Raw genomic sequence first — 25609 nt, 5'->3', positions numbered from 1 at the left:
AAGAAGACCTAAAACCAGGTCTCTTTGGTAAATCTTGCGTTAAAAAAAAAAGTGCTATGAATTTCAGGAATAAATAAAACAATAAAAACAAACAATGAATCTCGCAGCATTGTTGCTAAACGTCCCGGTTGACATCCTTTGCGTAGCGATTTCAGCATAAAGCAAAGATAGAGGGACCACAGAACGGACAGAGAAACCGATATACATTGTGACCAGGCGGTCGTACAATCACGTCGGGGTCACCAGTGCACAAGGCTGCGGAGCATTAAAAATATTATAATTCAGTTCTATTAATTTGCCCCATCCCCCTCCGCTATGGGGCAGTAGATAGACACCGATCCGGATCCATTCTCCTTTCTGTATCGTTATAAACGCTGGTTTGAGGCACTAGATTTCCGGTGGTCTGCCAGTAAATTTAAACCCCTTCTTTTGACCTTTCTACCTGTGAATAAATGTGAATAGGACTGTGCCGTTGATTTTTTTTTTCACGTTGTAATTTAGCAGTAGGGATCCTACCGACTCGCTTAATGGCCTGGAACGCTTGCTAATAAACGTATATGTCGCAGGCAGAGAGGCAGAAAGGGTTAACCTCCGGCCGTCCCCAATCATTATAGGACTGCGGAGCCGAGCTCCAGCAGGGAAAGGGTGAACGAGGCGGGAAATGTGTAAAATATGCTGAAAAATGTTTATTTTGTAACTGTAAATGTTTATATTAAATTGTGAAAGTTGCATTAACCCCTGCGAAACTGACTGGTATTTTTCTCTGTGCTAAAAGACAATTTGCTGCATCACCCACCTAGTGCCCCGTTTCACATTCCATTAAATATACATTATTATATATATATATTATATATAAACAATGCATAATTTCTATATAACATGAAAACCAACATTCTAACGAGCGGCAGATGTTTGGAAGCTGCTAATGTCTACTAAATGCAGATTTTATTATGGAAGTTACTGAGGTATTAAGTTTTCTCAACACAGAAAAAATACAACAACTTCACAATGAATATTAAGGAGGGAGAAGTCACCTGTCCGCGTTCCCTTCTGTGTGTGATATATATATATATTACGGTAACCTTGATCTAAATGGATTTAGTTTGGGGCAACAAAAAGTGGTAAAAGTTTGGTGGCTTCTGACACTTTGTGAGCCCCGGCAGGACATTTTTTGACACAATGGAACTTCAGGGAATCTGATCATTTATTGTGATATCGTTAAAGCCACTTAACAACCCCTGTGTTTAACCCACTGCGCCCCCGCATACCCGGTTTTACCAACAAATGTTTGCAGGTTTTGTGCTGTACGTCAAATCGACAAGCACCCCCCCATTAGTAATAAACCACATGAAATTTTTCTTCTGGCACAGAAATGGTTAAAAGGTACAAGGGATAAAATATAAAATCCCAAGCAATACAAAATCTACCGAAAATATACAAAGTATACACCGTGCCGCGGGCAGAGCTGGTACCGTGCAAAACGAGGCTTTTAATATTAATAGTAAATGGCAGTTTTTTGTTTGTGTTTTTTAGCCCCCCCCCCGTTGAAACGACTACATTTAAAGTATTTAGCAAATTATAAGGCAGTGATTTTAACGAGGCTGCGCACATCCGTTACCGAGATGAAACCTACTCGAGGCGCAACACCGTGCCTGGTGGGGGGGGGGAGTGGGGTCGGTACAACAAGGCACAGCTTTGGCAGTCAAAGGGTTAACAGGGCTTCTCTTTTTGTTTGTTTTCAAATAGAGAATACTACAATAAATAGTAATATGAGATTACAGCGGGGATCACGAAGCGAGGGTAAGCAGGAGCGGCCTTCATTTACAGCGAGGATGGAAGGAACACAAAACGCGTCGGGTAATCACCTTGAATGTTGCTGTAAATTGGGGTAAAAACGGGTTATAAGGAACTAGAAAAAATAATTATGCTTTGTTGCACTCAGACACCTTGGGCAGGTGTGTGCCGAACCATTTTGGCTACTAAGAGGTTAAATGCAGGTGCAAATCTAAAACACTGTGAGCTGTGCATGCCGTGTGCTTCGGAAACCCACGCGGGGAAGAGTCCGTCCGGCTTCGGGGGGGGGATTGGGGGGTCATAGCTCCGCTCCGGCGGCTCCAGGGGTACGAAAGGGATGGGTCCGAGGACCAAAGGGGAGGCAGTTCTTGGCGTCATGCGCGGGTGTTTAAAACGTCACGGCCCCGGCGTGGAGCGATGCCCGTGGTCTGGAAGAAATGAAACCGCACCAGGGGCCGCAGTTCAGAGCTTCTTGGGCCGGCGGCCAACTTGGTAATAAAAATACCCGCTGATGGCAACGAAGACGAGGCAACCGCAGACCAGCACGGCGGCTGTGATGGAAGACACGTCGCTCTCTATCACGGTCACCGTGGTCACTGCACGAGAACAAAAACAGCAATTAGAACAGGGTCACGGGGTGGTGGCACGAGAGGGTACATGGCAAGAACACGGCATATACATATCAAACTATTTCATAATGGAACATGAGCCAACATGGAAGATTTCCACGAACCTTTGTCCCAAGTAACGTAGGGGGGGGATACAATTTTTGTTGCACATTAAAGTGCTCAAGAGGGCGTGCAACAGGAAATAGCTTCCCCTGGTGACCCAAAAACCAACACTTATTGTAAGTAATAATTAATAGGTTGTGTAGTTTTTGTTTGGATTATTAGGCTAAAAATTTTTTTTATAAAAAAGCCAGACATCCCATTGCTCACGGAGCACGGATAAACAAGACATTACGATCAGTGCATCGTATAACAACTTGGATTTACAGAACCAAAAGCTTGGACAGTCGTAGAATAATTCGCTAGTCTTTCTGCGATCAGTTTAGAAAGTTATCTGCAGGAGCCGACAGTTATTTATTTTAAAGTGAGCTCCAGATACTCGCAACTCACGTATATCTAGGTAATCCCAGAGACGTTGGGTATCTGGGCTGGCTTGTAACAGCGTACACATTGTACAGCGCTACGGAATAGGATGGTGCTATATAAAGCAATAAGTAATAATAATAAAAAATAATAAAACGGCACCCAAAAATCCGAATAAGGGCTGTGCTCATAAAGCTTTAAAAATGCATAGACCGAGTTAATGCCGAATCAAACGGGGAACGGACGCCATCGGTTCATTCATTTATTAAACCTACCTATAGCTTGGGATTTTTATTCAGCGATAAATGTAATAAAGATGTAATAAATATTTCATTAAATATTTCATTAAAAATTAGGAACTATAAAACCTCTGGGAAATGAAGGTCTGAGGCAGACCGTGGCACAACTAGCATTATCCGATCAGTTTTCAGTCCTGAAGTTCACCCCCCCATGCTTGAACCAATAAGCAATTTAACAAAAGAGGAGGAATAATCACAATTAGTGGTTATTCACTCACCGATCAGCTGGATGCTGAAGTAGCAGGCCTCGGTGAGCAGAGTCCACCGGATGATGACCTTCTCCACCGTGTACATGGAATTCCAAAGGATTAAAGAGATGCCTGCAAAAAAAAAAAAAACACGCTGGGGGTTTTAATACCCAGAATCACCACAAGGGGTCGCTTTCCCTTAATAAAATGGGTTAATTCTAACAACACCAATACGAAGTATAATATAATTAACACAGCAGGAGCAAGTAAAAGAAAAATAGGAAATGTAACTTTAGTTTCACACACAGGGCATAAAAGGTTCAGGAAGATGGAGAGTTAACTCATTCAATGTATGGTCTGGGCATAAAATAAAAATAAAATGGAGCAAATCAAGGTCAGTCGTCAGGGTAACAAGGAGTTACATATCTGAAAAACATCGGCAAACGAGAAACCACAAAGTAGTACTTAAGATGCAGAGCGAACATGCAGAGGTCACAGGATCAGCGCAAGATAGCGGGCTAATAAAAGTAAAGCTTCCTTCATTCTTTCAAAGTTCTAAACGTTTGTTTGTTAAGGATCGTGTCATACGTGTATTTATTGTTTTGATGATGGTTTAAAATTCAGGGTTAATTCTGAAATCTGGGATTAAGCGCCCCCCTTCCCGGATTAGATTTATGTGTTCAGATTCGTCCTGATTGGAGGGAGAGGACGTCACCGAAAGCTCCGCTGTTTGGGCGGAAGTTCGTCGGGAGGTAATGTCCCTGGAGATGCAGACAAAGAAAGAAGGGAGAAAAAGAGAAGATAGAAGAGAGGAGGACAAGACACGGAAATAGAAGTGATTGGCAGAGAAGGTAGGGAGACATTCAGAGAGCATATTGAGAGAGTGAATGAAAAAGAGTGAGTGAATGAGGACACTGGGCAACAAATTTATTTTCCCAAATTAAAAATGCCTGAAACGAATGGTCAGGAAACAGAATTTGTTGTCCAAAAACAAATGAGTCAAAAACGAACTGAACAATTGTTTGGAATAGTTTTTGGCCCATTTGCAGGTCGGCTTTGAGTCAGGGAGACTTACTGAACAGGGCTCCGCCGTACAGCCGCGTAGACGTTTTACTGCTGACTGCTCTGCCGTCAAAAACCGCTTCGTAAAGCTGCTCGGGGAACGCCAGAGCCTGCGGGACACAGAAACAAATAAACGGGAACATTTCAGAACGTTCTAAGAAACGAAGCAGAACAATAGCCGGCGACGGCGCGGCGATACCGGAAGGCTTCGCTAAGGTGGCTTCTTCCGCATAGCCCGACGGCTTCGGATTATCTCTGGCTATAAAAGCCAGGCTGTGCCAATTTGGAGTCCGCCACGCGAGCGATCTCACAGCGCGACAGCACACAAAAATCAATGCAGCGCGGAATAGAACGTTCCCGCTCACACAACCTCATTACCAGGACTTCATAGAAGAACAGCGCTCAGATTTGTTACAGCAGCGCCCCCTGCTGGCAGGGCTGAGGAAATACTACATTAAGGGAACATCATTTTATTGTCAACGCAAGAGGGATAAGCATTAAACTTCCCCGCCAGGTTTGGGATCAAAAAAAAAGACCCCAAAACGTGTTTCATCAGAGGTAAAGAATAAAACACAACATCCAAGTTACTAACGTGCCAGTAGGTTACCCATTCTTGTAAAATAATCAGAAAAACGCATATTTTTATTTAATAATAAAAAATAATTTAAAAAAAAAACAGCATAAGTTGCCTTTCAAAAAGTAACAATCTTTTTAAATTTATAGGATTTTTGATATCCAATATTTGTGAATCTTGGAGCGTAGCCAGACAACGCTCGCTACAAGTTACAGATATTCGTTACAGTTTATTAATTTATTTTTGTAAATAGGAGGAATCAAGTCAATATCGCCAACGTCACTTCTTTTATATGTTACTATATTATCTATTTTTGGGGTAAAACATTGTTCTTAGCCCCGAGGAAACCGTTTCCAAAATATATTTCGAATATTGGTTTTGCTCAGTGTTTCAAACCCATATAAAATGTATAAATCTTTACGAAAGTAGACGTTTTTCACTCACAAAGGTTTTAAACCTCACTATGCGAAATCTTTATTAAAATTATATAAATATTATATTTTTAAATTTATTTTATATTTTTATTTTTTTTAAAAGTATGTTTTTAAACATGCAAGAATATACTGCATGAAAATAAAATATTTTATAAAGTTTTTTCACCTTTGAGGTAACACTGGGCTAAAGAATAAATGAAAATAAATCATAAGCTTTGGCCATTTGCAGGTGGGGTGTAAGACGTTATATGGTAATAATGTATCTTTTAGGTTTCTTAATTATCCCCCAGCCCCTTCACTCGCATATCTAAGATGCCCCCCTCCTAATCATTTTGCTTAGGGGCCCCCGAAGATTTACAGCCCCTGGGGTTAACCCATGAATGGATCCGTACAAAGGCTTGCAGCGCCCGCTTAATGCTTTCTGATCCGAGATCCCCGTGAAGAATCAGTACGCAAAAGAAAAGCCATTTCCCTAGTAATGCGATCTACGGGGCGACACACAATACAACCCTCTAGGAGAGAAATCGCGCAAGTACGTCGCATTGTCTGCAGAGACACTCATCCGATTTTCCACTTAGAGAGCGGAAGGGATAAAAAGAAAAAAAAACAAAAAAAAAAAACTATATTACATTCAGCGCACATTGCAAATATCGCTGCAAGGTTTAAATCATGGCTTTTACGGTGAATGAATGAGCCACAGATGGCCCCGGTCCCCAAAACCCTCTCTGAAATGTACAAAAAGGGTTGCAGACACCGGAGGGGAAGAGACGTACCTATGGGAAGGAATAATAAGGAAACAAGAATACAAAGCAAACCAGTGGGACAGCAGCTGAAAGAAATTCTGAATAAATCCGCAGGCTCTCGGCTACTTTGTATAAATATTAAAAGGTGCGTTTGTTTGGACGATGGCGCCTACTTACCATGACTGCGATTCCCGTGAACATGAGGGCCGAGAGGAACTGCCATACCCTGCAGAACAGGAGAGGTGATCACTCAAAGAGAACTGACTAGGAACATAGATATATATCTCTCTATAAACCAGGACACCAATTCCCATCATCCTCAGTAGGTTTAACGCTACAGTAAAGTCAACTTAAACCGTGCTGCACTCTACGGCTTTGAACAACACAGAATCATTGTGTTCCAACGTAAAGGAATCCCCCACGGAGACCAATGGAATGTTCCGGACATTTCATCCCTTTGCATGGAATTTCTTTATGTATGAAAATGTTACCAGCGGGGATGTTAATACCCCAAAGATACCCCAATAAAGCCTGAACTGTCTAGTCATGTATTCTGATCCACGGCCAGGTGGTGGCAGTATTGAGCTTGTAGCTAAGCGCCCCTGATCGTGGTCATCGTAACGCGGGTCAGATACTCGGAGGGGGGGTGATCGCTGTGAGATAACGGGTCGGATTTGTAAAAAAAAGCGCGATCACCCAACGATCTGATAACGTAGCCGAAATAAATTATTACAACTGGAGCGGAGCGAGCAGCGGCCGTCGGACTTCACGGCAACTCTGCCGACATCATTAAAGTAACGGATTAAGCAGCACTTCACTGGCTGCCGTGCTCCGTCACATCGCCCCGGGGCGCGGACACGCCGAGGCTGCACCATGCATTATGTATGGGGCTGTTCACAGAATTACTTCTCGCTCTCTAAATAACCCATCGGGGCTTGGAAGATAATCCTCCGACATTCCAAACGGCACAGAAGGGGCAACTCGTTTATGGAGTGGTTAGAGGTGCAACACTGTTTAGTTTATAAAGCCCTTTTCCTGCTGTTTCTATACTCATTATCGGGGCTTTTAGGGCTGTCGAACCCTGCGATCCCCTCATACCCAGCAAACATTCTGAGCGCCTAGAAAAGAAAGAGGGGCATCAGGGGAGGGGGGGGGGTTCCGCGTCAGGACGTACCTGAGACCGAGAGGCTCCCGCACCGCAAACTTTATTTCGTTTCCTAGAACTTGACTGATCTGAAAAGCATCCATAAATTGCGGAAGAGGATTAGAATTCTTCACAAAAATACCAGAAAACAAAATTAAAGGACAGACCTCAGACTGATCCGATTGGGAGCTTGGCTCAAGTTGAAACATAGTATCTGCCAGCGGATCGGCCCCATTCGGCCCCCGTCTAGTCGCCCGTTTCTCCTGCTGTAACGACTCAAACCTTAATCAGTCGTTGGTCTCGTCTTAGATTCAGGAGCCGTATGTCTACCCCATGCATGTTTAATACCCTCACTGTATTATCCTCTACCAGTTCTGCTGGGAGGCGGTTCCACTTCTCTACCCCACTTCCAGTAAAGTAAAACTTCCTTCCATTCTATCTCAGCCTCTGACTCTCTAGTGTTAGATTATAGCCTCTTGTTACAACATTTCTCCTTCTTCTTCCCTCCTGTACGTTGTTAATTCCCTTTATGTATGTCTTAATGGCCAGAGAACACTGATAAAAAGCATGTTTCCTCGCGCGTCTGTTACACAATGTGCTGTTTTTCTTATGCAACGTATTATTGGAAAAATAATTACATTCAGTGGAATTCCGAAATGAGAAATGGATACAGTGTTACTGACAAGGAATGTCTCAGTAAAAAAGAAAGGGTTAAAATGCTACGGCCCCTGGGGGGTGGGGGTTGAATGAAAGAAACGTATATCTGATGTCTATGGACAGTAATTCCAGTCTGTAGCTTTTAATGAACCTCATTGCTATTCTCATGTAACGCGGGCTTGGAGTCGCAATCTTCACTCATTAAGGGGTTAAATAAAATGCCAGTGATTTGATTACAGCAGACGGCCTCCGAGACAAGAAGAAGAAGAAGGCGGCAGAGAAGAAGATTATAGAGAAACTTAACTGGAGATCCGCATTAGAGCAGAAAATCCTCCCGTGGAGAGCGCTGAAGGAACAGACCGGGAGGGGAGCGGCGGGGCAAAATGCGAGAGAATGAAAGGAAACGAAATAAAAAGCGAATGATAAAGACGGAGAATGAGCCGGGGATATACTGAGCAACCGCTAATTATCGTACTTAAAAAAATGGAAGAGGGAGAGGAGAGGCTGCCGGCCGAGTAGCAAGAATAGATTTTAAAATGACTCCATAACTCGCTACATGTTGGATAACAGGAACAGTCGCCCAGCAGAAGTGGTAGAGGGTAATACAGTGAGGGGATTAAACATGCATGGGATAGACATATGGCTCCTGAATCTAAGACGAGACCAACGACTGGTTAAGGTTTGAGTCTTTACAGCAGGGGAAATGGGCAGACTAGACAGGGGCCGAATGGGGGCCGATTCTATTCTAGGGATAAGAGATGTCCTTGTGTAAGATCTGAAATCACACAGCAGCTCCTTTCATACATCCACAGGGACGGAGAGGTTTAGCTAGAAAGCTGGCAGTTTGTACACCGCCGCTGCGTATGGCGCGAACGCCGTTACTGCTGACGTGAATAAAGAACATAAACGCGGATGCCCCACGAGCGCAGACAGCAGGCTAATATTTAAACGGCCCCAGAACATGGAATGTTACCCGGCAGCCCGGATTGGTACGGATCTGATCACCGGCGCCTCCTAGTTAGGTCAGCCCAGGAAAAAATATATGAAAGCCGACGTATTCACCTTCGATCTGTGAACTTCTCCATCATCATCCTCCCCACCGACACCCAGGATCTTGCGCGTCTTCAGGCGGCTCACCAGGTCCGTCTGGCTGTGCTTTTTCATCAGCGGGGGAGGCGATTTGGTGGCCATGACGGTGGCTCCGAGTGTCCCTTCAACCTGCAACGAGAAACCCAGGAAACATTAGAGGGGCGCCGGGATGAGAAGCGATATAACGGCGTCCGCAGGCGACGGCCCTGATATAAAACACTTCGGTCCCACTTTATGGATTTCGGTAGAGCTTTTACATAGAATTCAGTTAAGGATACAGAGATACTGCCGATTATGTCAAAGGGACGCTCCAGCCATCCTATACTACACCTTAATGCATATAATATCCCCTTGTAAATGCATGGAGGGGGGGGGGGGGGGTTCTGCAGACATTCATCCAACGTGCGGCCCTCCAGCTGCTGCAGGACTACATCTCCCATAATGCTCTTTCAGCTAAGGGCTGGCTGAGGAGTATGGGAGATGTAGTCCTGCAGCAGCTGGAGGGCCGCACGTTGGACGCCCCTGCCCTATATGCATTTTACCCTCTTCCCAGCTATTTGCCACGCAGGAGATTCACTTCCTACGAGTCTTCTTCAGCGCTGGCTCGGAGCACGAGACTCCCAACGCGCATGCGCACAAAGCGAAGATCCCATCGATTTCATTGGAGGCGCTTTACCAACACTGACTGGCAGCCAATCAGTGTTGAGAATCGTTGGACCACTTAAGAAGAAGGCTGCAGCTTCTCCCTAAAAGTAATAATAAAATTATTACTTTTCATAAAGTACTTTTCTATGCATTATTTCTGGCGAGGCTGTCTCTTTATAAACGCGGACCCTCCCTGGAAGAACAAAGGGGGAGATTCATCCCCAAAAGCCTCAGCAATAAAAGTATATTTAGGAGAAGTCGCTGCCTGGTACCCAAATATCTGAATTTCGCTTCCAGAATATACGGGAAGCGACCCGTTCGCCTCTCAGTGGCCCCGCAGACGCTACAGAATAAAATCCCTTATTCCGTCCTGTTTTTCCGCCCCACCCCCCCAATATTTTTACATATCTAGGCTGCCGCTTTGTCTATTGTAAACAGTTTAGCTGCCAGCACAGATGTTAGGAGGCTTTCACATGAATTAACCGTATATCCCACAAAAGCCTCCCTTATGCCTGACTCGAGTCCGCCCCCCCCCCCCCCGAGAAAGTCCATCAATGGATTTTTTTTTTATTATTAATGTGAGATTCCTCCTCGTATTCCCTTTATGGGAAGTAACTTTCCCTTCCACGAAGAACGGCGATTACACTTATATGTTTATAAACAACTCACCGGGGAGACAAAATATTTACAGTTCAATAATATTACATTTTTGTTACAAAACAAGCGAAATATTCAAAACACCGAATGCATTTTTTCCCTACATTTTCTGTGTTTATCTTTAAGACAAAAGCTTAATAGATGATCCACTTTTATTAATCGCGTTTTCTGTACGGTCCGTCCCGACGAAGACTCATAAAAAGATTAAAAAAAACGGATATCTTGGTGTTTTTCCCATTTAGAGAGACCGCTTTGCTCTTAATTTTAATATTATTGTTAATTTTTTTTTATTTATTTTTTTTTTATGTAAATCAGGATACAGTTTCTGGATTATTTTTAAATGCCGGTGGTTTTCTATTTTCTTTGGGGTACGCATGCATATAGCCACCTGTCCCATGTCCCATTTAAGGCATATTCTAGTGAATTCAATTGTTATAAGCCTGTTTAATATAATATCGGGTCCAAATCATCGGTCTGCATTACTCTTCCCATAAGGTCCCTTTAAATGCGGATGAATGAACAGCCTCATTCAGCGCTGCGGATTCTGCCAGTGCTTTATAAATAAATTGAATGTAACACACAAACGCTCACGCTGACACACACACATGCTCACGCTGACACACACACGCACTCTCACACACTCCGATAGGATTATATATTTCCATTCCTCTGTACAGAAGTCGTTGATGGATCACAGATCACACATTCTTCAACAAGAAATGGAGGACGGTGGATCAGGCTTTCAGTGTCTGTTTTGCGAGACGCCGCGGAAGGTTTTTACGGAGGGTCTCTCGCAAGTCCTAATCTGAAACGGCACCGCGATAAAATATACATGGCGAAAAGGGAAAGCCTCCGGCACGCGGTCCGAAGGGAGTCGCATCGCAAAGGCTTTCTTTCTGGAATGAACTCGGGAGCAGCCCTTACTCACCGAAGAATTAAAGGACTCTTAACAGGGTCTATGGCATTATCTTACCCCTCGCTACGGGCAGCGCAATGTGTTCTTATGCAGGCATTACACATCATAGAGCAGAGAAGATATATATATATATATAAAAAATATATTATATATGGATACATAGTAACAGCACAAAAACATTCTCTATCGCGCATGCTCATATACTGGTGTATATGTTCTCTATATCAAGGGAACTCATATACAGAAATGTATCGATTCGCGAGCTTTAATAAGCGCTCGTGTATTAAAAGAAACAATGCCCCAGAACACGTGTGCTGCTTGTGCCCGGGACGGACAATGGGTGACTAACGAGGCTCCCGCGGCTTTCGCCCATTGCAGGCTCGGAAAGATTAAATTCACAGTAAATACAATAATTAGGCAGCCCCCCCCCTTTTAAGATGCCAGCAGATGGCACGGTGTCTGTGCCCAGCCGCGCTGGCAGCCCGAGCCTCTCGGAAGCACAAAGCGATTTTCGGAGCTGCCTGTTTAATAAACCCGTCAAAAACTGTGATAAATAACGTCTTCCTATCATCTGGCGATTCCATCGCATGCGGCCACGGAGAGCGCTTTCCTTTCAAGGGTGCATCCAACACCCAGAGATTAAACAGATCCCGTCCCCAATCATCAGTTTAAAAGAACCATAGAACCTGCCGGCAGATCGGCCCCATCCGGCCCCCGTCTAGTCGCCCGTTTCTCCTGATGTAAAGACTCAAACCTTAATCAGTCGTTGGTCTCGCCTTAGATTCAGGAGCCGTATGCCTATCCCATGCAGGTTTAATCCCCTCACTGTATTACCCTCTACCACTTCTGCTGGGAGGCTGTTCCAACCATCTATCAGAAAGGGCTCTTGTACGCACTATGGGGATGCAAAGAAATTCAGTAACATTGCCCTATGAACAGGGGAGTGGGGTAATTTAATTATAAAAAAGTCTTTTTCGTTGGATATTATCAGATATTCCCAGAGGGCCGCACAGCTTGCGTAATCTTATTATTTTGGGCAAATAACACACACATAGCGAACATTCCCGTGTTTTAATCATATAACCTGCTGTTTTTAGGAGTTGCAGGAACCGGCGGTGACCTCAGGACGGTTAGAAAATTCTTACTCAAGGAGGAGTCGGGTTCTTTTATTCCTGAAGAATACGGAATGGAACGGACGGCTCTGATCTACACGGATACCTCGGGTCTGTTCCCGGCGGCGACCGATCGATATCTTCGTTCCGCCGCACGGTACGGAGACGGCTTTTGGCTCAGAAGATGAGAGTCAGACTTGTCTTGGAGACTCGATACAATGTATTGCGCGGCTTTATCTGCGTAGAACAGCAACCAAAGGACAAAGTGCGGGAACATGGATGGATTTGGGCACCATAAGAGTTCAGCAAACACGCGGGAGCCGTGAACACCTGAGAAAAAGTAACCTTTGAGCGTCCAATGCCATAGACGAGCCATATGCAGTCTAGAACGAGCCCCTCGGGTTCCGGAGCTCAGCGTCACTAGAACCCATATCTCCCCAGACAGGGCTGGTCTTGGGGCACCAAAGGAAAATAAACAACCCCCTACCCCTGATTTTTGGATTTGTCGTCGATTCCACAAGCGGTTAAGTCGGTCAGCCTAACAAAAATTTGTCACATGCCAAAAGCCTCCACGAGACCAATTTTACAGGAGCTAAAAATAGCCACCACTTAATTAAGACGTTAATTGCTTTTTTATTTTTGCCAACCCCTCCCCCACTCCTGGAGAGCTTTAACAAATAAATAAATAAAATAAATATATAAAAATCTCCAAAGAGCCTCAGCGGTCTGTTTTTGAGATCTAGAAAAGAGATGGATGTTAAAGGTCCACAAGTGGGGTGAAAGTTAAAGACTCCATGGGGGGGGAGGCCCCCCCAGAGTAAATGACCCCTGCAGGACAAGGAGTCGTATAAATTCCATGAAGGTCCCTCTTACCAGTGGTTTCCAAACTGAACCCACTTTAGGCATTTTTGCATCAAATATAAGCAGGGTTTAATTAGTTTTAACCCTCTGCATCCAAGGGAAAGAGGTGAAAATATCAACACCTATCTAGATGTGCCAATAAAGGCGAAAAGATCACGGATCCTGCGTGGCGGGAACGCGAGATCTTTAAAAAGTTCCGTACAAAAACGTTCTGGATTTTCACAAACTGTCACTTTCAAATTTCCAAAAAAAGATGATATTTTACAGAAATTGGGCACGCGATGTTCTTTTATCCGAAAGATAAAACCATCTGGCTAAAAAAAAATAAAAAAAATAAAAAATAAATGTAAAAAAGAGAAACGGGCAAATTATAAGAAAATGATCAGAATCCCGGAGCACAATAGAACGTTAACAAGAAACAGCGTAACCGCGACGCAGCCGAATGACCTCGACAAGCAGCTCCACGAAGGGCACAAACTTTCACACAAACATTCACAGAGCCCGAGACGCCGAGGTCTCTGCCAAGTCACCATCTGGATGACAGCGAACAGGTGGGGGGTCCAGCGTCAAGGAAAAGGAACGAGGAAGCCGGCAGGCGGAAGAGAAAAAGGATAAAAAACGTATAAAAATAAATAAAAAAGCTGGAAATAGACTAAATAGAGGGAGGGCTACAAAGCCAACCCCCCCCTCAGACATTCAATGGTTAACGGGTGGGGAAAGTTAAGGTATCAGATGGGGGCTATCTTCGGCCCACTAAGGAATTTTAACTCTTTCAGGACCCACATTAAATAGATTCTCTATAGGAGGAGCCTCCCCGCTATACCCAGGCCTGCTGGGCACAAAAGTGTCTGGGAAAATATGACTAACAGACACAAGGGAAATAAAGGGTTAAAGAGGACGGATTGGATCTTATAGGCGGACGAGCGGAGAGTAAATATTAAAAGAAGACGGATAGAGATAAATTGAGGAAAGCGAGGCGGACTGCAATAAGCGGCACCTTTGTGGACGCATGTCCGTAGCCGGCTTCCTCGTTCACACCGTGTAATCAGCATCCGCACCATTCTCCATCACGCAAAAATCATTCATTCGCATAATCCCGGCTCCGCCGATCGGTAGCGCCATTGTTCCATTTAATTTGTGCAGCTGGTGGAGAGTATTAACGATACAAGAACGAACAGCGTCTGTCTGGTTTCCGGTACCAAATCCTTTACATTGTAGAACCCTAATAAATTCTGTCACATCGTCTTTCACATTCCCAACCCAACCGGACATCAGAACCTGCCGGCCCCATTCGGCCCCCATCTAGTCTGCCCATTTCTTCTGCTGTAAAGAACCGTAATCAGTCGTTGGTCTCGTCTTAGATTCAGGAGCCGTATGTCTATCCCATGCATTGTTAAATACCCTCACTGTATTACCCTCTACCACTTCTCCTGGGAGACTGTTCCTCTTATGTACCACCCTCTCAGTGAAGTCGAACTTCCCTACATCTAAACTTCTGATCCTCTACTTTTAGCAGGAAATCGTTAATTAAAATACTCATCTTAAAATAAAACGTGACAAGCCTGGTTTAATGAACAGCATTAGGGGACAGCATGCCTGCCGGCTCTGACACCTCGAAGAAAAATTAATTAACGCATTGATTGGCGTTTCTACGATGATTGACATAAAGATAATAGTGATTTTCACAGCTCCGCCAGAGCCTGCGTGTTATTAAAGCGGAATTCCATTATAAGAACAAGCGGTGCCGAATACAAAACGACGCGCACGCACCACGAATATAGATATAATGTACGGAAGTTTTACTTTACCGAGAGGGTGGTAGATTAGTGGAACAGTCGCCCAGCAGAAGTGGTAGAGGGTAATACAGTGGGGTATTAAACATGCATGGGACCAACGATCAAACAAAACCATCATTTTTTAGAGAAAGCGGTGATTCTAAGTCTGTTGTTTTTTTTAGATCGCAGGGTTCTCGGATACAGAGATAATATTCAGAAACGATGCAGATCTGACTAATCCCACGCCGCGCTATCAAGCGGAAACGTCACGTTCCTGTCTTCCCTAATTGACTTAAATCTCCAATAATTTTGGTGTCTGCGTTAAATAAATTACAGTCGTTTCTTGTCTGATAACACGTTACGTCACCAAACAGGGATGAAAAGCCACAGCAAAGGGTTCCACGGGGGCTTTATATGCGATTTGTGTATATAACAAGGAAGCCCCAAATCTTAAGGTTTTTTACCCCAATCTCATGGTGGGATTGGAAGATACTCAATATCACACAGTATGACAACTGGTGCTTTTCTCTGTGCTATATCACAGCTGAAATCCCTGCTTGAATACAGGTGACTTCATTCAGAATGTCGAGTATGGATTGCTAGTAAAAATATTAGGGTTTCCACCGCCAGCGAGTCACTGAAACAGGATCTTTCAGGTCTATTCACTAAAAAGTGGCGTCGTCAGTCGAGTTGAGGGTCCGGCTCACGCGTGTTGGCAGCAGACCACCAGTGACCCGTTTGAGATGAACGCCCAGACTGAATATTCCATACCTAGAACCTCGATGAAGGAGCCAAGCCGTTCCTCAATCAAGCAGTTCATGGTAGTGGGCAGCAATATCCCCCCGTCTGTCACCGCAACATAGCCCCCCTATCCCCAGGCTTTATATTTTGGGGGTTTGCAGGTTTTGTGCGTAAAGTCAGATCTTCTGTGGGGCGAGGGTATGGGGCGAGGCCGAAGGAAGGAAGCAGAATCCCGAAACAAACAAAATTCCCAATTCAGCATTTCCAGGCACGGGGCGAGGAGACAAATTCCAAAACTCCGACTCCTTTCTGCGCGATCTGTAAGATTTCTCGAGCCCGACATAAAAAATAAACGTATACAAACGCGTAAAATACTCACGCAAGGCATATTAAACTGTCTCCGGGGGGCCAGACATCAGACACCGAATAAACAAGCCCCGGGACCCTCAGAAGGGAAGCGTCTGTCCGCCCGGGCCGGCCCGATGTGGCAGGATTTCCTCTGCTAAGAGAGAGCGTCTTGTTTTGGGACACAGAACAGACCTCCCGCTCCTCCCTCTGCTGATGCAGAACCACAGAAAGGACGCACACCCTCCCCGAAAACATTCCCTTCTACCACCCCACCCCGGAGAACGCAACACCGTAACCGCAGGGCGCTTAGACGGAAACGTAATCACAGACTCGAGTACGCTGTCAGATCCGTCGTTTCACTCTATCCTCGTATATTTATTATCGTAAACTTTACAAGACTTTACAGTTTTTATGGCAGCAGCCTATCAGCGACTGAAAATCAAGCACGTGACAATTAGATGCGCCCCGGAGAAATTCCGAAGGGTTTGGGCATTCAGCATTACTAGGAATTAACTTTTCGCATTCTACATTTAGGTACAAAAGTGATAAAAGTAGCAGACGGAACAGTATCTTTAAGAGGGGATCTCCATAGCAACAGCAATTTAGGTTGAAAAAAAAAAAAAAACCTAACTTAATCAATTTTAGCCCTTCTAATATCACATGACTGACAGCCACGGCGCCTCCAGGTCTGAAGATAAAGGGAGTTTATTGGAACAAAATAGGATAAAACCAGGTTTTTGTCAATTCTGACCAACATTACTGTATACAGCACTGGGGCGAGGGTATATGTTCGTATACAGCGCCGGGGCGAGGGTATAGCACTGTAGACAGCGCCGGGGCGAGGGTATTGCACTGTAGACAGCGCCGGGGCGAGGGTATAGCACTGTAGACAGCGCCGGGGCGAGGGTATAGCACTGTAGACAGCGCCGGGGCGAGGGTATAGCACTGTAGACAGGGCCAGGGCGAGGGTATAGCACTGTAGACAGGGCCAGGGCGAGGTTACATCACTGTATACAGCGCTGGGGGTTTTATTCAAGGAGAAAAAGGATTCTTTTCCATGGGACTCTCCCTTTCATGAGCCTCACACAAAAACAGCAGATTATTCCATTTCACAGAAGATGCCCCCAGGGTGGTTCTTCTGTAGCAAGAAGCCCATGTCTGGCTCACCAAATACCGGACTTTGACATATCACGGGAGTCATACGCCCCACCACCGAGCCTGCCACAGGTGACCTTCTTTCTTTATCTTTCTTTCATATTTGTTAACATCTCCTTGTGAAAGTGAAGATGTCCTCCTCGCTCTTTATATCCCACCCTTCAGCTCCAAAAACCTATTCTCCATGCTTCAGCTGGGGCTCAAACGTTCTCAGCCATCTCCAGATACATTGTATCTCTGCGCCCCATGTCACAGAAGGATATGTTTAGATTCTTACTAAGGAACGATTACACGATGTTCTTTTCACAGAGTTCTTTTTACAAAAGCAATGAAAACATGCGGTTAACACTTAGAATTGAGGCCTTTATATCTTTTGTCAAAAAGTTAACATTTTCTATGTTTTTTTTCTCCCCAGGTTCTTCTCTTCTTATCTCCCCGGAGGTTACCTGCGGTCATCACCCAGCTGCAAGCCACCCTGCCCATCCTTCCTATAGCATATCCGCACACAGACACACCGAGCGATGCGACAAAAACAAACCACACTTCCAGGAAGAGAGTGTGAACAATCCTCACCGCGTTCCTCACCGCGACAATTAACAACATCCTTTAAATCATCACGTCTGCTTTTAACACTACGAGCCGCTTGGAGTCGGTGGGCTTCATTTTACCCTTTTGTGTCATGGACGGCTGTCATCACAAGTATCTAATAGACAAAAGTACCCCTTTCACCGCTCCATTCAATTCTACAAAGGAGGCGCATTCATTTACGACGACTGTTGGCAACGTGCCACAAATTAACAGCACACTCGGGATCCTGTGATGGGTCAGCCAATATATCTTGGTCTGTAGGAGGTCCGCGAGATTCCAGAGGGTTGAAGCAAGGTGTGTGATTGGTCTAGAAGACCATAAGTGGATGGCAAGGTCCATTGGAGATATACATCGAAAACTTATATATAAAAAGTTAGACTTAGCTGATCGTGCCCAGTGCTGGTTCCTAGGGATTCCCACTATGGCTGCCTGGCCAATCGCCTAGCATAACGTATCGGTAAAACGTTACCCCCTATAAAGTGACGGCTTCTTACAAAGGATGTATTTAAGAGTAGCGTGGATTGTAAACTTGCAAGCCCGGCTAATGTATCAGTTCGTCTTAGTCTTGGTTTTGTCAGACCCTCTGAGAATCGCTGTGGAAGTTGTTGGAGCTACATAAGTAAAAATAATAATAAATTAAATAACAATAATAAACAATTGCTTTAGGCGATAAATGGTATAAGGAGTAATTTAAAGGTTGTTGACCCAAAGCATTATTGCTCATGAGGGATTTTTAACCCCGCCGTGTGTTAAAATGGGGGCTTTTGCCTTCATCAGGATCAGCGCAACTAGGGGTATCTTGGAAAGGTTGAAGTTGAAGGACTCTTAGGTCTCATCAAGTAACCGTGAGGTTCTACTTATTTGAATATTTTATCACCTGCTGCGATTCTTTAGAAAATTCTAAGATTCTAATTCCTACAAGCTTTGGTCAGCTACTGACCTGAAAGAGTTAATGTTTTTCAAGACAGGTTTATTCTGTAGGTTTCCAGGTAACATCAGATAAAACGTCATATGGGGGGGGGAATCCGGGAAGGATATCGAAGGCATAAAAACAAGATTATTGCCGAATCCCAAAAGGTCAACGGATAAAGCCGAGGTACCTCTGTTTAAGACACAGAGCAATCTCGGGCTCGGGAATTATAAGTGACTCATCTGTCGCCGAGAGCGGACAGTCCGGCATCTTCCGGATCCTCTGAAGATCGGTTTTGAGGAGCGTTCATCTAAATGCAGATGTGCGGCTCTCCGGCTGCAAGCACAAAAGGAGTCAGAAGAACAGAAGGCGCTCAGCCATTTGACACCCGATTCATTTGGTTTTGCCGATGTAGACACGAGACCGTGGCAGCGGGTATATTATATTTTTGTATGAAGAAATAACTCATTGCCTCCTCACAAAGACCTGAGCAATCACAGGGATCCTCTGGCACTCCAGCGGCCACAGACTACAACACCCAGCATGCTTAGCCAATAGATGGAACGCCAGCGTCTGCCCACCCTCTGGTTGTACAGGGTACTTGCATGCAAATTATTTACTCTGGGAACTGGATGATTCCAAATATTTCTGAAGATTCTGCAGCCACATTACAACCCCTATCACTCCCACAAGTGCACGGAGGGCAAACGCCGGCCCCTGGAGCGCTGATTGCGTTTGCGCATCACAACTATGACATCATCAGAGAGCGAGAGTAGAAAGTTGCATTATAAACAGAGAGGTCCCTTTTAAAAGACGATGCAGCCTTTGATTTAAGCGTCGCTGTCCCTTTAAAGACGTTAATCTGCGGAAGGTAAAAAGTCGTCATTCTGGTTTTCTTCCGAAAACATCAAAGTCCAAAGTCGTCACTATGGAAATGCTGCAACATCTGCCATTTCTCATCATATAGAAAGACACTGAAGGAACAGGACGGCCATACCTGGGAACTGTCATGGTTTGTCCTGAGTCTCAGGGTTTTTGCCCCAATCTCGGGGTAAAGGGGCAGAATATCAGGGTCACACAGTCTGGAGTTGCCCCCTTCCTACCCACCCCCCGTGATTATATACACAAGACTCCCAAATAGTGCTTTTGCCCCTAATATGTTAGGATTGATATCCCTGCTTGAATGCAGGTGAGTCACTTAAGTGTATCTTTAAATAATGACAAGTCAAGGTTTCCTTGGCATTAGAGCCATTTGGCGAGTCCCTACACGGAATCTTCACAACGGCTGTTAAAGGGTTAATATTTAAAGAGTCTGGGTCAGTTCATTCAGAAAGTTCTCAGGTATGACCCATCATGCAAAGCGAAAGAAACCTCCCGGCATTGGCAGGGATGGACAGTATCCCTAGTATCGGTATCAAGACTACTACCGGAGATAAATTTACCTCCAGTAATAAAAAAAATATATACCAGTCTGCTGGTTACATCTGGCAGGAGAGGGCCAATTCTGGTGCAAAATAGCAAAAAAACATGTACATTCCAACACAAATCGCTCTTTATACACAAACCCCTTATAAATTATCAAGTCATATCCACGTCCTTCGAAACATTAAAGCTTTATTGCCACAAAAGCTGAAAATATTAAAATTCGAGCTAAAAAAGAGACCCCCGGCTCGAGACAACCCAAGAAAAAGAGGAAGAAAATCATCCTATAAAAGGAGCCGATTATCTAAGTTATTAGTTACACTATCAGATCATTCGTTCCGCATACAGACCTCGGCGGGCGCATTCGATGAGCGATGTACATACCGGTTACGCACAAATCACAGCCGACGCTTGCCGCTTACATACTTCGCCAACGTCAGTCTGCAGAATCCTGCTTTTTACTCGCTCGGAGCGGGTTTTTTATTATTTTTTTTTGTGTGTGTGTCATAACTGTACGCAGAAGCTGATCCATAATAATGACTGCCTGGCAACTCTCAGCTGTGTTTTAATGCAGAAGAATCGCAAAACCCGCTTAAAATAAATCTATGCTCCACGTCTCAGAATTCCCACCGACAGACGCAAGAAGAAAAAAAACAATGAATTAAGCAAATGCATCAAAAAATAATCAAATCTAAAAAAACAAAATTATAAAAAAAGGTTTTTTGCAGCTATACAGCAGGGGATTTATTTAAAGTGTTTTTTTTTTTTTTTTTTTAATTAAATGCACCAAGAAATTAATATAAAAAAAATAAAAAAAAGGTTTTTGCAGCTATACGGCGTTGAAGAAGAAAAAAAAAGTAAAAAAAATAAACAAAAACATTTTAGAAAAGGGAAGGCCAGACACCCCTCCCTAATATTAACCCTTTCTTAGAGCAGAATTCTGTATATATTGAACTTACCTAAAATCCAATGAGCTGCCCTGCACCCTTTATTTTTTTTTTTAATTTATTACCCCAGAGGGGGAGTGTTCACATTGCAAAAGGGGATTGGCTGCCTGCAGGGGGTGTGTATCTCACAGGTGCTAGGGTGGGGGAGGGGGTTGTGCAGAATTTGAAAAAGTATAAATTCTAAAATTGTGACACTTTGTTACATAACGTGCAACAGCGGCCCACGTAGAACAAACATAATAAACCACCGCTGGTGGATTTCTTTTTAAACGATTATTATTTCCGCGTGTGGATTTCCGTTAACCCTTTCACATCACGCACCGGGGGTAGGTTTACAACGAATCGCAGTCGTTCGGAGAAGAAACCGCACGCAGGAAACATTCTTTATCACTCGTCAGAGCCACGGAGCCAGTGTAAAGTAATAGGGGGGATAACTTACATCATCAGGCACTGAAGGGGTTAAAAGTTTTCAGGCAGGCAAATGCTGGCGTGGAGCAGATGGCCGTTTCCAAAACACACAAGGACATTATATAAGGGGACAAATTTTATTTGTTTATGAAGAAGGGGTGCGATCGCACGCACAGATATTTCGTGCCTGCCCGGGCAAGACGCTGGCGACACCGCAGGCAGAACAGTAATAGGATCAGAAATCAAAAACACAAAAAAACATATTTAAAAATAAGAAGCAATCCATTGTACAGCGCTGCGGAATATGATGGTGCTATATAAAACAATAAATAATAACAACAACAAGACAATGGGCACCACCAAGGCTGATCGCATTCTTCTAAATGTTTCATATAATTACAGGGGTCGATCCAATGCGAATGCTATAGGGGGTCCGCCCAAGGCGAGCAATGGAGTCCAAATGAGCCTTTTGGGCATATACCGTACCATTCAAAGGTTTGGGGTCACTGAGCTGTTTTCATGGAAAACAAGGACATTTCTGGCTGTAACATAATTGCAAAAAGGGTTTTTTAACCGTCAATTCGCCTTTTAAGCTTTGATCAGCGAACAGAACGTGCCATTGGAACACAGGAGTGATGGGAGTGATAAAGGGCCATTGGAACACAGGAGTGATGGGAGTGATAAAGGGCCATTGGAACCCAGGAGTGATGGGAGTGATAAAGGGCCATTGGAACCCAGGAGTGATGGGAGTGATAAAGGGCCATTGGAACACAGGAGTGATGGGAGTGATAAAGGGCCATTGGAACACAGGAGTGATGGGAGTGATAAAGGGCCATTGGAACACAGGAGTGATGGGAGTGATAAAGGGCCATTGGAACACAGGAGTGATGGGAGTGATAAAGGGCCATTGGAACACAGGAGTGATGGGAGTGATAAAGGGCCTTTCGGACACAGGAGTGATGGGAGTGATAAAGGGCCATTGGAACACAGGAGTGATGGGAGTGATAAAGGGCCATTGGAACCCAGGAGTGATGGGAGTGATAAAGGGCCATTTGAACACAGGAGTGATGGGAGTGATAAAGGGCCATTGGAACACAGGAGTGATGGGAGTGATAAAGGGCCATTGGAACACAGGAGTGATGGCAGTGATAAAGGGCCATTGGAACACAGGAGTGATGGGAGTGATAAAGGGCCATTGGAACACAGGAGTGATGGGAGTGATAAAGGGCCTCTGTACACCTATGCAGAGATTCCATTAGAAATCAGCTGTTTCCACTTACAATAGTCATTTACAACATTAACACCGTCTGCTCTGGAGTTCTGATCCGCTTCACGTTTTAAGTGACCCCAAAATTTTGCTTGTGTAGTTGTAACCAATGGGGTCAACATCTTCACTGCCACCCATGCAAAAAAAAAAAAAAAAAAGCTCTTTTATTTGCTCCTAGAATTATAGGTTTAACCATTTCAGCCCCAGACCCCGCACTATTTACAGGCCGCGTAACATTGTAACGAGATTTACAAACAAGTCTCGCTGTGATGTCTTTTTTCCGCCTCAAACAGGATAACCCAACCAACATAGTAACCCCCCCAGGGCCAACACTAACAAAGCACCAAAAATCTATACTTTTAGAGAAAAAGAGATCATTTTAGAACTTGGAGCCAACGAGAAAAGTACAGAATATGAGACATTTTAAAGAGGCGTCTCTTGGGGGTGAGACTCGGGATAAGGAGGCAGCTATCTGGTACCAACAGACAGCAGCTAAGGAGATAAGAGAAAGACTCGGCTTCATGTAACTCTGCAGGGGGGGGGCAGACCGTCCAGCCGTGGGTACGATCCGTGGGGCGCACCCCGTGGCAAGCGGCTAGAAGGGGGGAAGCCGTTATTTGCACCAACAGTCAAGCAGAATAAGAAAATGTTACGGATCAGCCCATGGAGGTCTCTTTATTCAGGTAAAGAGACAGGAGGAGCTCAGGGAGCCTCCGATGTATGAGGATATCGAGCACCACCACCCCATATCTTCAGAGAATAGAGTCAGAGCCCCCCAAAACTTTAAAGATGGGGGTATCACTAACCCATATACAGAATTAACAAATCAAACGTATGGACTGGAGGCAGAGAACCCCCAGATTTACCATATGAGGAGTTCTACAAGCTAAACAATGGGGGTATGTACCCCAAATCTACACAGGAAATGATTCAGTATTTGGGGGTCAGTCTGTACCCCTCATTATACAGCTGCATGAAACTACAGGAGAGCCCTCAAAACACACCGAGGGGCAGCAGGGCAATGGGGGGTGCAAGCTGCCCACTAAGCTTCACCACTTTGGGGTGAATACCCCCCAAGAAACACACAGGCAAAAAAGGCAGCAACAGCACTCCAAAGCTATAGACCCTAAAATCTTTATGTCTGGGGGGCAACAGCAGCACCCAGACCTGCAAGCAAATGGTATAAGACTCAGGACCCCCAAAACCTGGAGCAAGAGGGTCTAGGAAGCTACCCCCAAAACCTGCATGCATTGAGTGCAACAGCAGCCCCCCCCCCCAAATCAAAGGGTGCAGGAAACAACCCCCCAAAACCTGCATGCATGTCACGAATGGAGACAGCAGCCCCCCAGAACCCCCAAACCCCCACAGAGCAAAGGTAGCACCTCACAATACCCAGGTTAACCCCCGGAGCGCCAGAGGCATGGAAAGCATGGCGTTAAACACTAAGACTCAAAAAGGTTAAACAAAAAACAAACCCTCTGGCCCCCTGGCCACCCACGCTACTCACAGGAGTGAAGGCAGCGGGACCCCACGGCGCCCACTCACCGGCCACGCTCACACTCACCGGCCCCGGCTCCGTGCGCTGTCACATAGCGCACACCACCACCGTAATGACTCCCATACCGCGCATCTCCCCGCTCATTACCGTAATGCACCGCCCTGCGCGCACCTCCTGGATCCTCCCACCAAGCTCTGCACAGGGGGGGTCAGGGTGACAGTGCGCTCGCCCCCCCCCCAACAAGAGGGCAAATAACACGCTGTGAGGGGCAGCTGGGAATAACCCCGGCCTGTTTAATGACACAAACTACCTCACTGCGAGTGCACATGAAACTATATCGGCTGGAGGCGCATTGGTGGATCAGATTTCATGAGGATGCTGGGAGTTGTAGTCTTAATTACCTAGCGAGGCATGTTCCAGTAATAAAGGGTTGGAGGGGGCGTTTTTTTAAGTAGTATTAATTTGCAGTAACTTTGCATAGTTTAGTCTATTTCTTAAAACAAAATACAAATAAAATAATATAAAATACAAAATAACTATAAAAACATTTTTTAAATGAAAAGTGTTTATATTTTTGGCATGATTTTATATCGTTTTTTTCCCAAATATACATTTTCTGACTGTGATGTTAAAGGGGAAATGCTATGTATAAACACAAGCTCTCAAAGTGTGCCTTTTTGTTTCAATTAGTAATAATTAAAAACAAATTATTATAGCCCGTAAAGGAATATTCGAGTTAATTTTTTTCATTCTGCGCAGCCGGTGCTTCCCGGACCAAATTTGAAATTGGACATTTTTTGCTTTGGGGGTGTGGTTAGAGGTGGTACAAGGGGTGGGGCTTTACCCAGACTTTTTATGTTACTTTGTGCCCAATCCCTGGCTGTTTGTGTATCTGGGTGATTAATTTAGAAGAATGGTGGTTTTGATTTGCGCAGCTTTATTTACAAACACATTTTTCTTTGTTTACAAATTATTCAGACTGTACTTGGGCCTGTGATACACTCATATTCAGCAAATATCCTGAGCGCATAGGAGAGAGGGGTATCAGGGGAGGGAAAAGGGGCCTAGGGGTGGAGAGAGGGGCATCAGTGGAGGAGAGAGTGGCAACAAGGGTGGAAAAGGAGCTCAGGGGAGGTGAGAGAATGAGAGACCCAGGAGAGGAGAGAGGTGTATCAAGGTAGGTGAGAGAATGAGAGACTCAGGGGAGGAGAGAGATGCATCAAGGGAGGTGAGAGAATGAGAGACTCAGGGGAGGAGAGAGGTGAATCAAGGGAGGTGAGAGAA

At 44.8% G+C, this 25609-nt stretch overlaps 1 protein-coding gene across 4 annotated transcripts; it reads right to left on the bottom strand.

Moving 5' to 3' along the window:
• Window positions 1-926: 926 nt before the first annotated feature.
• TP53I11 (tumor protein p53 inducible protein 11) lies at window positions 927-24515 on the bottom strand. Of its 4 annotated transcripts, XM_053448555.1 has the most exons (8): window positions 16162-16354; window positions 9752-9821; window positions 9049-9204; window positions 7360-7418; window positions 6363-6411; window positions 4448-4544; window positions 3403-3504; window positions 927-2390 (listed from the first exon to the last, which is right to left on the bottom strand). In XM_053448555.1, the coding sequence occupies exons 3-8, from the start codon at window positions 9175-9177 to the stop codon at window positions 2257-2259; spliced, it is 570 nt and encodes a 189-aa protein (XP_053304530.1). In that variant the 5' UTR covers window positions 9178-9204; window positions 9752-9821; window positions 16162-16354; the 3' UTR covers window positions 927-2256. The 4 variants fall into 4 exon arrangements, with proteins under 4 accessions (XP_053304530.1, XP_053304532.1, XP_053304531.1 ...); XM_053448557.1 differs by lacking the exons at window positions 9752-9821; window positions 16162-16354 and adding an exon at window positions 24392-24515; XM_053448556.1 differs by lacking the exons at window positions 9752-9821; window positions 16162-16354 and adding an exon at window positions 24373-24487.
• Between the last annotated feature and the right edge of the window lie 1094 nt (window positions 24516-25609).

Source organism: Spea bombifrons, chromosome 10, assembly GCF_027358695.1.
Source record: "Spea bombifrons isolate aSpeBom1 chromosome 10, aSpeBom1.2.pri, whole genome shotgun sequence".
In the NCBI taxonomy this organism is placed as follows: Eukaryota; Metazoa; Chordata; class Amphibia; order Anura; family Pelobatidae; genus Spea; species Spea bombifrons.
This window is presented reverse-complemented; position numbering and strand designations above follow the sequence as displayed.

Coding starts and splice junctions, on each gene's coding strand:
- TP53I11 (XM_053448554.1), bottom strand. Junction 7,419..9,048: donor GAGAAGTTCACAGATCGAAG/GTGAATACGTCG, acceptor GATGCTTTTCAG/ATCAGTCAAGTTCTAGGAAA. Junction 6,412..7,359: donor CGGGAGCCTCTCGGTCTCAG/GTACGTCCTGAC, acceptor CCTGTTCTGCAG/GGTATGGCAGTTCCTCTCGG.